General features: G+C 15.4%; 2 protein-coding genes across 2 annotated transcripts, besides 15 other annotated features; both read left to right on the forward strand. All coding sequences in view use genetic code 6, as the record gives it.

The window, feature by feature from the left end:
• Positions 1 to 1,979: 1,979 nt before the first annotated feature.
• Positions 1,980 to 2,052: a microsatellite.
• Positions 1,989 to 2,048: a microsatellite.
• An 81-nt stretch (positions 2,053 to 2,133) lies between the features above and the next one.
• Positions 2,134 to 6,785, forward strand: IMG5_110950 (tRNA guanylyltransferase, putative; the record flags this gene model as incomplete). The annotated part of the gene is made up of 10 exons (XM_004034828.1): positions 2,134 to 2,676; positions 3,205 to 3,224; positions 3,626 to 3,761; positions 4,729 to 4,741; positions 4,864 to 4,875; positions 5,144 to 5,210; positions 5,577 to 5,674; positions 5,996 to 6,140; positions 6,488 to 6,506; positions 6,777 to 6,785. 10 exons carry the CDS (start codon positions 2,134 to 2,136, stop codon positions 6,783 to 6,785), a joined length of 1,062 nt encoding a protein of 353 aa, XP_004034876.1.
• Positions 4,353 to 4,406: a microsatellite.
• Positions 4,353 to 4,407: a microsatellite.
• Positions 4,353 to 4,414: a microsatellite.
• Positions 6,363 to 6,393: a microsatellite.
• A 746-nt stretch (positions 6,786 to 7,531) lies between the features above and the next one.
• Positions 7,532 to 7,589: a microsatellite.
• Positions 7,590 to 7,900: 311 nt separating this feature from the next.
• Positions 7,901 to 7,953: a microsatellite.
• Positions 7,901 to 7,966: a microsatellite.
• Positions 7,919 to 7,988: a microsatellite.
• A 444-nt stretch (positions 7,989 to 8,432) lies between these two features.
• Positions 8,433 to 8,494: a microsatellite.
• Positions 8,443 to 8,510: a microsatellite.
• Positions 8,476 to 8,532: a microsatellite.
• A 476-nt stretch (positions 8,533 to 9,008) lies between these two features.
• Positions 9,009 to 9,048: a microsatellite.
• A 2,809-nt stretch (positions 9,049 to 11,857) lies between these two features.
• IMG5_110960 (protein kinase domain protein) lies at positions 11,858 to 12,797 on the forward strand (the record flags this gene model as incomplete). The annotated part of the gene is made up of 3 exons (XM_004034829.1): positions 11,858 to 12,090; positions 12,133 to 12,485; positions 12,670 to 12,797. 3 exons carry the CDS (start codon positions 11,858 to 11,860, stop codon positions 12,795 to 12,797), a joined length of 714 nt encoding a protein of 237 aa, XP_004034877.1.
• Positions 12,798 to 14,934: 2,137 nt separating this feature from the next.
• Positions 14,935 to 14,987: a microsatellite.
• The last annotated feature ends 1,078 nt before the right edge of the window (positions 14,988 to 16,065 follow it).

Consider the following 16,065-nt stretch of genomic DNA (forward strand, 5'->3'; position numbering starts at 1 on the left):
TAAACTTATAAATTTTATATTTTTATTTTTAAAGAGAGCCAAAAGTTTTAATTTTTTATTAACAATAAAAAATAATAATATATTTAAATTTTATACTTCCTGCTAATTTTTCTAAATAATTAAAATAATATTTTAAATAAAATATTTTCATAAAAATTGAAAATCAGTTTAGTTTATAAGGATTTCTATTCTCTCCTAATTATATAATTTTTGCTATTATAAAAATGTGTTAGCATAGGCAGAATAGTCACTAAGTATAAGACAAATAAGGTTTTATATTCGTAAAATTAGAAACATAAGTAAGTGTTTTAAAATTTTTGCAAGAAATTACATTTATAATAATTAAATAAATTAAGTACAAATCAGCTAATAACTTATTTTTATATATAAGATCTGTCATTTGATTACTCAATATATTAATATTTCCTTGGTTTAAATAAAATTTTTAATTTATTTAAGAATTATTTTAAAATATTTATTATTTCATATTATCTAATTATTTACATACATTCTTCAATCAAATAATTTTATAATTCTCTAATGTATTATAATTAGTCTCTTTTTTAAATGTCATTTTAAGTTAATTTTAAATATTGATAGTTAATTTAAATTTGGAAACGACAATATTTCGCATATTATTAAGCAATGATTCAATCGCTTTTTCCATATTTGCTTTATACATAATACGAGTAATTTTTATAATAAAGTTTGAAATCTGTTTTAATCATACAAATGTTCATAAAAGTCAAATTTATTTTTGTTTTAAAGATATTGATAGTTTTCTTCACTTCAATGTATACAGGATCAATTTTACTCAAAGTAAAAGTTTATTTACTTAAAATATTTTTTCGCTAATTAAATCATAAAATTTATAAGCTTTAATAAAGGTTAATTTATCTGACTTATTTTTTTAAATAAGGGAATATTTTGATTTAATTTTTACCAAATTTATAGATAATTAATAAATAAAAGGAATATTTATTTCATTTAAAAAAATAATCAAGAGAACTTCTAACTTTTTTAAAAAAATTTAAACTAACAATGGATTTTATTTCCCAATAAGAACTTTCAATATTCTATTCGTTTTTTATTTTCAAATAATTAGTTATATTATTTGATACATATCTAAAATAAATTTAAATTATTTATATAAATTATATATATAATAATAAAGAAAAACAATTGAATACAAATAATTATAAAAAATTATAGGGTTATTATTATTTTAGTCTAATATAAATATGAATAAAGATTAAAAAATAAAATAAAAAATGGTAAAAATAAGATATAATACACATTCCTCAAACATAAATAACAGAAACCTATTAATTAGAAAAAATATTATAACTTTAATTCACATAACCATCTTTAATAAATCACCTATAAATTTCGGAATAAAGAATTTACAAATAAAACCAATACTATATTTTAAAATATTTTAAATAGCAACCGTGAATATGAATATAATTACATGTATAACAATAAAAATCACATAATTAGCTAAAAAAATTCACTATGTTACATACCAGTTATTTATAAATAGTAATTTTCTTTAAAAATGTAATAATAATATTTAAAATTTTATTACAATTTTTATTTTGTAATAATTTATCTAATATCTTTAAAAACAAATATATCGCAAATTTCTTATTTATATTTTTATTATTCCTTATTATTTATAAATTTTCATTTTTTTTTAATTTTTGCTTCTTTTTTAAGATTTTATTAAAATCATTTTTTCATTATATTTATTTTAATTTTTTCTTTAATTTTTAATTAAAAAATATATATATACTTATAGTTTATATGTTTTTTATTTATTTATTTTATTTAAATATTTCAAATATAAAATTTTTATTATAATATATACATATAGGGTTGCTCCTTATTTTTTATAATTATAAATATTGAAAAAATATTTTTTCATATTATAAATCTTTTACAAATAATTTAATTTATTAAAAATAAAAGTATTTAAAATATAATAAATATATATAAATATATTTTTATATATGTTTATATATATTTATATATTAATAAATATATATATATCAAAATTTACTTAGGCAACATATATACATATATTAGAAAATAATAAATATAAATATTTAAGATTATAAATAATTTTATTAAATGGCTTGTTCTTAATATGAATACGTAAAAAAATTTGAAAACTCTCTTATTTTAATGCCAAATACATATATTGTAGTTCGTATTGATGGAAAAGGGTTTACTAAATTCACATAGGCAAATAATTTTTAAAAGCCAAATGATAAAAAAGGATTAAATTTAATGAATAAAGCTGCAGAAGTTGTAATGAAAACATTTGCAGAAATATGTTTGGCTTATGGTTAATCAGATGAATTTTCTTTTGTATTTTCAAAAAGTGCATAACTATATTAAAGAAGAGCTGACAAAATAATATCTTGTTTAGTTTCGTGTTTTACTTCAGCATATGTAATGAATTTCGAATTAATTATGGAATAAAAATGTAATGAAATTCCTATGTTTGACGGTAGAGCTGTTTGTTATCCTGATTTTAAAAATTTAAGAGACTATTTATCATGGAGATAAGTGGATTGCCATATAAATAATCTTTATAATACTTGCTTTTGGAATATGGTATTAATAGGAGGAAAAACCAATTAAGAGGCTTAAAATATATTAAAAGATACAGTAAGTGAACAAAAACACGAAATTCTTTTTTCTTAATTTGGGATTAATTATAATAATTTAGAAAGTTAATTCAGAAAAGGATCATGTTTAATTAGAAATTATGAATTGAAATAAAAACATGTAACATAATAAAACCTTAAAGAAGATGAACATTAATTAGATAATAATATTAAAGATAAAAGCAAATTAAAATAAATAATTTAAATTTTATTTGATGATATTATTAAAGATGAATTTTGGATTAAGTATAAAAATGTTTTAAAATTAGAATGATTTTATTATTATTGTCTTATCTATTTTATATTTAAATATTCTTAAGTAGAAACTTTTTTAATTAAATATTTGTATTTTATATATATATATGTGTGTGCATATGTGTGAATTTTTTTTTATTAAATTTATAATTTTTAACTTTATTTACATAAATTAAAAATATAAAAAAATAAAAATAAAAGTAAGAAAATATGTAAGAATCTAAATATTTCAGAAGTGAATATATATAAAATCTTCAAATTTTGAAAACTATAGGATATGGAAAAACATGCCGAGTAAAAATTGCAAAAGACAGCTAATAAAATATTATATATGCTTTAAAAATACTTAAAATATCTTTTACGCAAAAGGCTGATTTTAATTTGGAAATATAAGCACTTTAATAACTTTAACATTAAAATATTATAAAAATGATATGCTTTGATGAAAAGAGTATTTTATTTGAATATATGGAAAAAGGAGAATTATATAAATATGTCGTAAAATAGAAGTTTTCAGAAAAAGTGGCTTGCTTTTTCTTTAAATAATTAATTGAAGGACTAAAGTATATTCATTAAAATAATTTCGCTCATAGAGATATAAAACTCGAAAACATTTTGTTAGATGAGAATTTTAATATTAAAATAAGCGATTTTGGATTCGCCATCTAAATTAAAGATGAACAAAAAATTGATAGGATTATTGGAACCGAAGGATATATGGCCCCAGAATTATATAAAAAAAAGCATTACTGTCCAAAAAGTGTTGATATTTTTGCTTCCGGAGTTCTCCTCTTTTGTTTAGTTTGTGGAAGACCGCCTTTTGTTAAAGCCGTAATCGAAAATGATAACTATTTTAAAACTTTTACAGAAAATAGATAACTCTTTTGGGAAAATGTAGAAAAAAGAAATATAAAAGGTTTATCAATTGATTTTAAAGACCTTATAAATGAAATGCTTTAAATTGATCCTGAAAAACGAATAAAAGCTGAATAAATTTTAAATCATTAGTGGTTTATAACATAAAATTGTCTAGAAGTTGAAGCGAAGGCATTTTTAAAATAAATTTTTAATAATTGATTTTTTTATCTTTTTAATAGGATTTAAAAAGTCATTTCTTTTTATTATATTTTCTCTCTTTTTTTTAAAAAAAAAAATTTATACTTTATATTTTTAATTTTCTTGTGGTTTTTTATTTACTTTTTTATTATTATAATAATGTATTTTTTATATTTTTTTTTTTGGTGAATAAAAATCTTTATTATTAATTAGATAATAATTTAAATTAAATATATATTTTACAAAAATTAAATTTAATAAATTATAAAAGTAATAAAAATAATTATTAAGAATTATAATTTCATATATAGATTAATATATTAATATTGCATTAATAATATTATTATGATTTATTAATAAAAAAAATATAATTTTAAAATAATTTTTATAATTTAAAAATTAATTTTTATTATTTTAAAAACAAATTTAATAAATTTTTTATTATATAAAATTTAATCAAAAAATATATATTATAATGAAAAAACATAGATAAAAAATAAAGTTTTAAATATTCATTATTAACTTTAAATTATTAAACTATTAATAATTTCGTAATTTATTTATATTTTTGTTTTTTTTTTTTAAATAAAATTATAAAAAGCAATTACAATTTTTTATTTTTTTTTGGGAAATAAATAATAAAATTACTAATTAATTATAATATAAATTTATATTATTTTCAATTCAATTTGTAGAAAATTCAATTTTTATTATTATATGTATTTTTTTATTTAATTGTTAGACAGATTAAATAAGTACAAATTTAAATATATTGAAGGTTTTTTAATTTATTTATTAAAATATATTATTTATTAGAAAAAATAAAAGATTTAAGTATATCAATAATAATATTAATTTTAATTTTTTTATAATCTAGTATTAGTTTGTAGTATTTAATATTTTTTAAAAAATTAATTTTTTTGTCCAACATTATTAAAATTATTTAGTTGAATAAAAGATAAATAATTTTTTGTTATAAAATTTTAATTTATATAATTTTTAAAATATTTAAATATGAATTTGCTTAAATCTATAAAAAAATAAATGAGCAGCATGTATAATATAAAAATATTTAAATTTATACAATAAAGTCATATTATTCAGTTTATAATTAAAAGATAATGATCCAATTCAAATTTTAATAAATTAAATTATAGACTCGTAAAATTCTATATTTGTTCCAATTAAATGTTTAGATGAACTCGTTTAATTAACATTTGATTTGTAAAAATTCAAAAAAAAAAAAATAGTTAATTTTATAAAAATTAACAGAAACAATTACATAAAAATCATAAAAATTCTGATTAACAATTTAGAAAATGAAAAAAATGAGAATAAATTAATAAAAGTGATAAAAAAAATAAAAATTATTTCGTATAATTTAATAATTTAATAAAGACATTAATTGCATGTGATTATCTTATAAAAAATGGTTGTTCTGGTTGTATTGATGATTTTCGAGACCATTTATATGTTTTTACTTATTTTAAAGACTATTATGATAATTAAAAAAAAGAAAAAGAAAAAGAAAATATAAGTAATAAAAATTAGATATTGTTTGTTTTAATTTTTGTAAAAATATATTAACAGTTATAAATAAATCAACTCATATTGTAAATCTACTTAAAAATAAATAACTTCTTTATCAAGAGAAATTAATTTAGACTTAGATAAAAGAAAGTTATAATGTATATTTTATATAATTTATATATATATATTTATTTTATTTTTTTAAAAAAGAAAATATTTAATCTATTTAAAATGAAGAAAATTAAAATTAAAAAAATGGCTTTTCAATTGAAACGTTAATCAAAATAAATGATATTGTAGAAAATTATTTTTATAAATATTTAGATGAAATGAATGATAAATTAGATGACGTAACACATAATTTAGGATAGAAAATAGATAAATATGTTTTACATATTCAAAATAAATTAATCGACTGTAGAAATATAGGTAAAAAAATATTTAAAATTAATTTGAATTTGTTATTATTTATTTAAAAGATGATAACTTCAATAATAATGTGCTTTAGTTTAGTTTTAATAATTCTAATAAAATTGAAAAACAAAATGAGTGTGAATAAGGAGTTATTTATGAGCCTGCTATAGGAACTGAATAATTAGAATTTGAAGATAATTATTACGATTAGTAAAATATATAATATTATCATAATATTGTGTAAACATAAGATAAATATGATAAAAATGATTTAATAGACTTATAGGATTTAAATTGAAAACAAATTAATACAAATTAAATTAATATAACATATGCTAAATTAAATATTGCATAAAAATTAAAAAAATTAATTTAAAAAAATAAAGTATATTATATACACTGTTTCATAAACAAATAAATCCTTATATTTAAATTTAATTTTTTTTTATTTAATTATTTTTTAAATAAATTTTCAATAAATTTTATTAATATTAAATATTGAATTACAAATACTATTTTTAATTTTAAAATAAATTAATTCATAATATAAAAAATAGTAATTATACTATCAACCTTGTAAAAAATAAAAGAATATATTTTTACTAAAAACTTTATAAAAGCTCATATTCAAGATTTGGAACATATATTTGCGTTAGAATTAAAAATGTTGTATAATTTATAAAAAAATAAAAATATTTGGTTTTGATTTTGATTTTTAAATTAAATACCACGTATAGATAAAATGTATTATTTAAGAGTTATATAAACTAATATTTAATTATAATTATATGAATAATAATAATTTATATTTTAATTTTTTTTTATATTTTTTATCAATAAACTCAGTCCTAATGAAAATATTTCCATTCAATTTAAAGTATTCTTATTTTTTTTAACAAATAAACATGTTAATAATTTAAATATATTACTAATATAAATATTTATTAGACAAGTATTTACCAAAAACTATTAAAATAATAAATACACATCAAATAAATCATTCTTCATTCTTGAATCGAATATTTTGGTTTTAAATTTAACATTAAAAATATTATATATATGCTTTTTTATATAACTTCTTGTAAATTCAATTATATTTAATATTGATTTTTATTTTTATTTAAATACTTTGAAGATTGCATAATTTAAAGATTAGTATTTTATAAAGTCTGACAATATTTTTTTTACTTTTTCAGAAAATAAATTTAGTCTCAGATATTAACTTTACGACATTAGAAAATAATATTTTTAGAGAGAAATACAAATTTGATAATAACATAAAAAATACTTAAACCTAATTAAATATAGTTTATTCAAGATTTAGATATAATTTTTGTAAATCTATTTTAAGTTTCAGATTCTTTATAAAAGTTTGAATTGTTTCTTAATTTTTTTTTATAATTTTAAAAAGAATTTATGATTTACTTTATATCAATTTATAATTAATTAATAATATTTATTAATTGCTGATAAAATATATTAATTTTTTATCTTTATATTTTTATTAACTTTAGTTTTTTTTTTTAGTTTTTTAAACTTCTTTTAATCATTTTTATTTTCGTAATTTTTTATTTATATTAAAATTCTTTTTAGATATTTTAAAAGATAAATAATATTAATAAATATAAATAATTTTAATTAGATAAATTATATTAATAATTTATATATTATAAAAAAAAAATTAAATGTCGAAAAATAAAATTATATATATAATATAAAAATTCATTAAATTATATTAAAATTAAATCAATGAAAATTAAAACTTAATTGCTCATATTTTTTATATAAATTTAATTTTAAAACCAACAAAATATCTTTATCCATTTTTTTTTGAATTTTTTATATTTTTGATTCAATTTTTTAGAAAAGTAATTACACAATATGAATAAACAATATTATGAATTTAATATAAAAAATAAATATCTGCAAAAAAAATATTGTAAATTATTTATTTATTAAATACTTAAATATTAATATTATATATTTTTATTTAATTTTATATTATTTTATTTTCTAATTTTATTTACTATTATTTTATTCACAATTTATTTTTATATTTTAATAATTTTATTTTTAAAGATTTATATTATTACATACTATTTTTATTTTATCTTTTAAATATTATTTTATTTCTATGTTTTTGTTTTTTAAGATAATTTTTTTTTATTCAGAAATAAATTGCTTTAAAAAGAAATTATTATTTATTATATAATTTTATTGAAATATTTTTTGGTTTTTATTCAAAAATAATGACATGAAAATTATTGAAATCAATATATAATGTATACACCTTCATATTATATTTGTAAATTAAAATCAAAGTCATTTTTAATAGTAAATAGATTATATTTTTAATACAAAAATATTTTTTATAGCAATATAAAAAAATATATTAAATAATTATCAAAATACTTGAATTATATATCTAATAATCATATATGTAACAAGTTAAATAAGTATTTAATTTAAAATATAGTTTTTTTTTAACATTGAAATTTTATCAAAAATATATATAAATTAAATAAAAAAGAAAAAAATATTAATAAAATAAATAATAAATAAAAGTGAAAAATAAATAAATCAATAAATTAAAAATAAAAATGATTTAGTTCTTTTTTAATTTATTTATAAAATTTCTGTTTGATAATTATTGTTTTAAATAAACAAATATTTTACGGGATAAATTTAATTATTAAAAAAAAAAAATTAAATGAAATAGGTTTTTTATAGAAAAACTGCCTTATATTATTTTTATTCAATCTTTTTTGATTTATTAATGAAATAATAGCTCATCAATAAGAAAAACAATATATTTAAAAAATTATGTAAGTATTTAAATTAAAATTAATTTTCAAAATAAATATATTTTTGTTAGAAATTATAAAAAAAAAAAAAATATTTGATAAAAGAAATACTACTCTTTATTAGATTAAGTGAAAATTAAAAAACTAAAAATCTTTAAAAAATATTAAGAAAGATAAAAATCGAAAATAAAGAATAAAAATTAATATATAAATAATAATAAATTAAGAGAAATTATAAATATATAAATGAAAGAAAAAGATAAACAAAACATTTAATAAAAATTAATAAATTAAAATAAAATATCAATAATTAATTCATTTTTGATATATTATTAAATAAAAGTAATTTAAAAATAAAATATAATTCTTTTAAATAAAAGTATAAATTAAAATAAAAAACATTTACATAAAAATAAAAATAAAAATATTAATTTTTTTAAATATATTATAAAAAATATTAATAATTATTTCAAATGTATAGGAATAAAATTATAAAATGCATATATAAAAAAAAAAAAAACAACGACAACACAAAGCTTAAAGATTTTGTAAAATAAAAATTATTATATAAATATTTACTTTAAAATAAAAATATAAGTAAAAAAAATATTACCTAAATTTTACTCACAATAAATAAAAATATTTTAATTTATTAAATATTAAAGGGGGCTTTGATAAAAAGAATAAATATATTTAAATGCTCATTTGTAAAATTTTAAATGAAAAACAATTAAAGTTATAAAAATAATATTGTTAAATTAGTATAATCTTTATAAACACAAAAATTGATAATGTAAAAATTTAATTAAATATGAAATTATAAAATAGAAAACTAATATTTAAAAGATCAATTGCAAAATTATTTTTGAGGATTATAAAATTAAATTAATTAGAAAATAAATATTATAATAAATAAAATTATATAGATTATAATAAATAAAATTGGAGAAATTTTTTGATAATAATTTATACTTTATACTTTTATTAATTAATATAATACTAATTATTTTTTACAAACTATAGAAAATATAATTATGTAGTAATTAAAGTTTATTAGAGAAAAAAAATAGAGTGGATGGAATCTTCTATCAGCGGAAATAAAATTTCCGGATGTATAAAAAACACTAATTGTCATCCATATTTAGGGATTATTAACCAAATAATATCCTACCCATTAATTTTTTCTATTAATAAGAAGTTATATAATATATTTTTTTACAATATTTAATTTATTTTAATAATTTTAGCCTTTTTAAATATATATTATTAAATACATATATTTTTAATAAAAAATAATAAAAAAATATTATAGTGATTTTTTTTTTAATTTATTGAATAAATATTTTTATCTAAAATTTTTTGAATAAACTAAAAATAAAAAAGATTTATTTTTAAATTAGCATCAAATAAAATTTTAAGCATATTTGTGAATATATATTATCAAAAAACATTTATGATCTTCTATAAAATTTCTCAAATTATCTTTATTGATAGAAATACGTAGGTGATTATAAAGTTTTAATATAATTTCAAAAGTTATAATCAAATATATTTAAAATTTTATAACTTATATTCTATCAGTATATATTAAAATCACTTTAAAAGATAATTTTTTTTTTATTTGCTATATATTAAAGTTATAGAAATTAAATAATATAAGAAAAAAAATATATTTAGAAAAATTATTAAATAAATTTAATATATATTTGATGATAAAGTTACATATTTAATATAAGATGATATGATAAAATTAATTTCAATAAAAAAGTTAAGTAAGATTTAGTATTAAAAAAATTTATAAAATTTCTTAATTTTGTAAAAAAAAAGTATCTAACTTTTTTTAATTTAGTAATTTTAGATATAGGAGAAGGTAAATTATCTAACGATTAATCAATATTTATAATTGTCCAAAAATAAAATTGACTAAAGTAAAAAATTATTATCAGTAAAATTAATATTATAATTAGAAATAAAAATATTTAATTGATTAAATACTAATCATGAATAATTAAAAAAAATTAATTTTAAGTCATAAAATATTTATATTAGAAAATAAATAATAATATATTTTAATCTAATATTATTTATTTTTAAAATATAAAAATAATTTTGGTATTTACTTTTCTTATGTTTAATGACAACATATTATAACATAAAAGTATGTGTTATAATCCAGTTGAGATAAATGGCTAAGTTTTTTTCCCAAGTTACACATCCATCAATTACTATATGGTAAACAATTGCCTAGATTATTCGAAATGTTGTTTCGAACTTATTTTAATGAGTTAAGAAGATGTTTCCAATTAAATTAATAATATAAAATATGGATATATATTTAATGATTATTTAGTAATAAATGATGTAATAAAAAAACAAAAATAATAATAACTTTTATTTTTTATTAAAACTAAATGTTTAAAAAAAAAACAATAGATATAATATAAAAGTTAGCCCGATTTAGTAATTGAACTTAAGCCTAATAATAGAATCGTATGGGATTATAACAGAAATAAAACTCCTTATGAAATAACAGGATTTCATTTGTTAGATGGATAAAATATTTATGAATATCATGCTTAATAATTATCATTAATTAATTTAAAATCTATTATGATGAAAAAATTATTTTAGGCAAGATTTTAAGATGAATATCAAGTAATTGCCTAATTAGGAAAAGGGAACTATGCAAAAGTTTTAAATAAAATTATAATTATAATAATGTTTAATATATATAAATATTAAAATAAAGGTTTATTCAGCAAAAAATATTAGTACAAATAAAAATATGCTGTAAAATGCTTTGAAAAACAAAAACTTTTATAAGCAGAAAAAGGATTAGTAAAAATATAATTTTTTAGTTTATTTTTTTAATATAAATAATAGCTTTCATTATATAATGAATTAAAAATAATGCGAAGCTTAACAGATAATCCTTAAATAATACAATTATATGAAGTTTTTGAAGGTGAAAATACTTTTTACTTTGTAATGGAAATAGTAGAAGGAAATTCATTATATGATGAAATTAAATTACATAGTCAATCATAATATAAAGATGAAGAAATAAAATAAATTTTAAGAATGCTATTGAATGGAATATCTTATTGCTCATAAAAAAATATAATGCATAGAGATATAAAACCTGAAAATTTACTTTTTTGTAAAGAATAAAATCAATCAATTCTTAAAATAGTTGATTTTGGTTTAGCTACTTTTGCAGATGAATTCCCTTATATTTTTCCTAAATGTGGAACTCCAGGATTTGTAGCTCCTGAAATAGCAAATTTAAAAGATAAATCTCAAGGTTATTCTGTAATTTGTGATATGTTTTCTGTTGGAGTTATTTTCCATATTTTGTAAAAGTATATATATTTTTTTTTTTATTAAAGAATAATTAGGTTGACAGGTGAAGCCGTTTTTCCAGGTAGAAAATTTAATGATGTTTTGAATAAAAATAAAAATTGTGAAATTGATTTTTCTAAAAAAGAATATGAAAACCTTTCCATAGAGGCTAAAGAATTGTTAATGAAGCTACTTTAAAAAAATCCTAAATAAAGAATTTCAGCTGAGTGTGCCTTAAATCATAGCTATTTCCAACAAAATTATCTGAAAAAGATACCTTCTAGTGATAATTTATAAGATTATTCCATAATTAGAAATAAATAAAATTCTTTATTCGCCAAACCTTTAAGAATCCCTTACGTTGCTAATGAACCTTCTGCTACTGATAATTTAGATTCCTTTATTACAGGTGATAATACTATTAATTTCAAATAACCAGTTTAAATTAATTAATAAATGATTAACTCTATTGATTTACATAATATCTATTCGAGTTCAATTGAATAAAACGAAAATTAACATTAATAATAAACAATATAATTTGGATGTATTTAATTAATTATTATTATATTATTTTTTATTTTTTATTTAAGAACATTTCAGAAATAAATAAAGTATTGTTGAAGAGAGAGATGAAGATGAAGAAAAATAAGCTTAAATTAATATATAAAATAATTAAATAAAATAAAGTATAAATAAAATTGAAGAAGAAATTAATTGAAATGTACAAGAAAGTTAATTTATAATATAATTATAGATACAAAAATTATTATATTTTTATATAAACTTATTAATTATACTTTTATATTTTTTATCTTTTTTCTTATTTTTTAAATATAGAATATATATGTTTTTGTTTATATTTTTATTTTCTTTTTTTGATTAAGTAATAAATTTTTATATATAATTTTATAGATACAAAATATTTTTTGTCAATTATATAATCTATATCCTATATTTCTTTCTGTTTACAGAAGTTTATTTTTATGTGGAGACACTTTTTCTTTTAATTAAATTTAAAAAATAAATATATATTCTATATAAAAATAATGTTAAACTTTTTGTTTGCATTAAAAGTTCAATACTATCTTTTTGAAACTTTTCAAGCTATTATGTATCTATTGTAACAAAATATGGATTATTTCTTAGTATATTATTGTAATCTACAAATTTAAATGCTTCATATTCTAGGATTTCATGATTTTCTACAATTTAATCGAAAAATTTATAATTTATAAGATTCGGTTTAAAGAGATTTTTATAATAAAGTTCAAAAACTTCTGACTTAAAAAGAGAATCGTTTGGTTCAAGAAAATAAGCAATTCTACTAACATATTATTCATCAAGTTCTAAGATATTGTTAAGGACGTATTTAAATTAAATAATATTGACAAAACCTTATTATATAAATTATTTATAATAATTTTGCTTTTAAATAAATATATACCTATTTAATCCGTGTCATATTTTTGAAAAGTTTATACTATGTCCAATCCTTTTTCCGTTTTTTATTTTTTAATCATTTATAAAATTAGTGCTTATATTTAATTTTTTTTATTATTTTTATTAAAAATAAAAATAATACAAAATAATTTAGATTAGTTTAAATAAGCAACATGCTTATTAAGTTTTCTGCCTTTACTTCCATTTGGAATTTCAGGAAAAATACCTAGTTTTATTTAAATATCTTTTTGGCGGGGTTTAACCCAAAAATGTCTTTAAGAGCCTTAAATTGCTCTTTCTACAACAGCATCTGAATATGTTTTAACATTGGCTAAAATTAAAATAAATATAAATAAGCAAATAAATAATATATATATAATTAGACATATATCGGGGGTATTTTTAGAAATAATATTATTTTAAAAACAATTTTCATTTATTATTTCTGAATTAATTAATTCTCCACAAAAATGACATATTAATTATAAATCTTCAAAGTCCTCAAATGTTGAAACTGCAAGTCTTTTATTTTTTATTGGAAAAAATTTAATTTTTTTTTTTTTGTTATTTAAGTATATTTATTTTATTTTACTTTATCCACTTTTCAAGCTTTTTACGGTATTACTTCGATTGTTGTTCTCTTATTTAGTTTGCTATTTAATCGTTTTATACTTTTAATTTCCAAATTAACATATCTTTCATTTTTAATATTTATTCGTTAGCTTAGAAGTTTTCAAGCTATATTTTCATATTAGATAGCTCCCTAGGTAAATTAAAAGGATATTCGATAATATCCTCTAAAATTTAAAAAAAGATAAAATAATAATAATAAGAAAATTTAAATAACTTGTAAATTTAATGCATAAAGACTACATTATATAATAATTTAAAGACTTATAAAACAATAAAAAAGGTATTCGATCATTTTTTGAAGCTAAGTTTTCAAAAGCAACAGTAGAATCTTCAATTTAATTAACATCTCTTTATATTCTTTTTATATGATTTTATAAAGCAGATATTTTTTAGCCTTCTGCCATTTAAAGCCTTTATAAAATATGTGAAAATTCAATACTAGCGTCTCTTTCAATGACTTGAGTTTGACTTAAAATTAATTCCATTCTTTCATTAATATTTTTTATTTATTAAAATAACTATGAACATTTGAATTCTGCCTAGTTTTTGAAAAAATTGGATAAAAAATTCTCATATTTTTTTCGATAATCATTTAAAAAATTTATTGTATGTAACTCATTATTATGAGGACCGTATCGTATACAATACTCGCAACAAAATTCATTACATTCTTCACAATAATAATTTATTTGGCATTTTTTTTAGTCTTTTTTTTCTATTTATTCAATTTTTTAAACACTTTTGTCATGTAAAAATTCTTTTTTTCCATGATGTATACATTCATATCTTTTTTTATTTTATTTTTCAATATTTTTTTTTTATTTATTTTACAATAATAGATCATGTTAATTTTCTAATTTTTGTAAATAAATTAAATGATTTGGATTTTAATTATTTTCCTTATTATATATTAGTTTTGTTTTTTTTATTTTTTTTTATACATTTGAAGATTATTAAATGCTTTAATCATTTTTTATACCTTTATCATTATCAAGTTAATTTTCTTATAAATTTTATTCATTTAATAAATTTGAGGAACTTTTTAATTCTAATTTTTGGATTTATAATTGATTTTCGTTTTAATCCATTGTAATTTGCAAAATAAAAAAAGTGTTTATTATAAAATTATATTTAATAATTTAAAATATTTATTTAATAATTATTTAATTTAAGTTTTAAATTAATATATAATTTAGATTAATTTAAATAAACATAAATTATTTTTAAAAAATATATATATTATAATTATATTAATTAAATTTTTCAAATCATTTTTAATGAATGTTTTTTTAAATTTAGATAATCTTAAATATTAATTAACTTAATATAAATTATCATTATAAAGTTTAATTTTATCAATTTCAGAATTAATTTATTGAATATTTGTTAATATTTTATCAATTTTATTTTCAATTAGTATATTTTTTGCTGTAATATTTTATGGTTGCTTTCTTTTACATATTTACTAATAATTATCTTTTTTTTTATTTTAGCATTCGTATAAATCTTGCATTGATTTTAATTAAATATTTTAAATTAAAAAAAAGTCATTATTATACGAATTGTTTTTTTTTATTAATTATATATTTTTCACATTTTTTAAATCGACTGATTTTGATAGTTTTTGTTATTTCGAATTTTTTGTATCTTTATTTATACTAAAATTTAAATTAGTCTTAGGTCGTGTATTCACATTGGCTTAAATTTTTGTATTATTTTATTTGATTATTTTCCTTTATTATGAAGATTTACTTTATTAATATTATTATTTAGAATTTTAGTTCATCCTACTAACTGAAAAATTAGTTTTTGATGCTTTTTATTTTACATTTTTAAATTTATTTATCATTTAATTGTTATATTTTTGTGAACTTTATTTTACTTTATTGTTTTTATTGGATATAAATGAATTT

Source organism: Ichthyophthirius multifiliis (genome assembly GCF_000220395.1).
Source record: "Ichthyophthirius multifiliis unplaced genomic scaffold scaff_1120509250907, whole genome shotgun sequence".
Taxonomy (NCBI): domain Eukaryota; phylum Ciliophora; class Oligohymenophorea; order Hymenostomatida; genus Ichthyophthirius; species Ichthyophthirius multifiliis.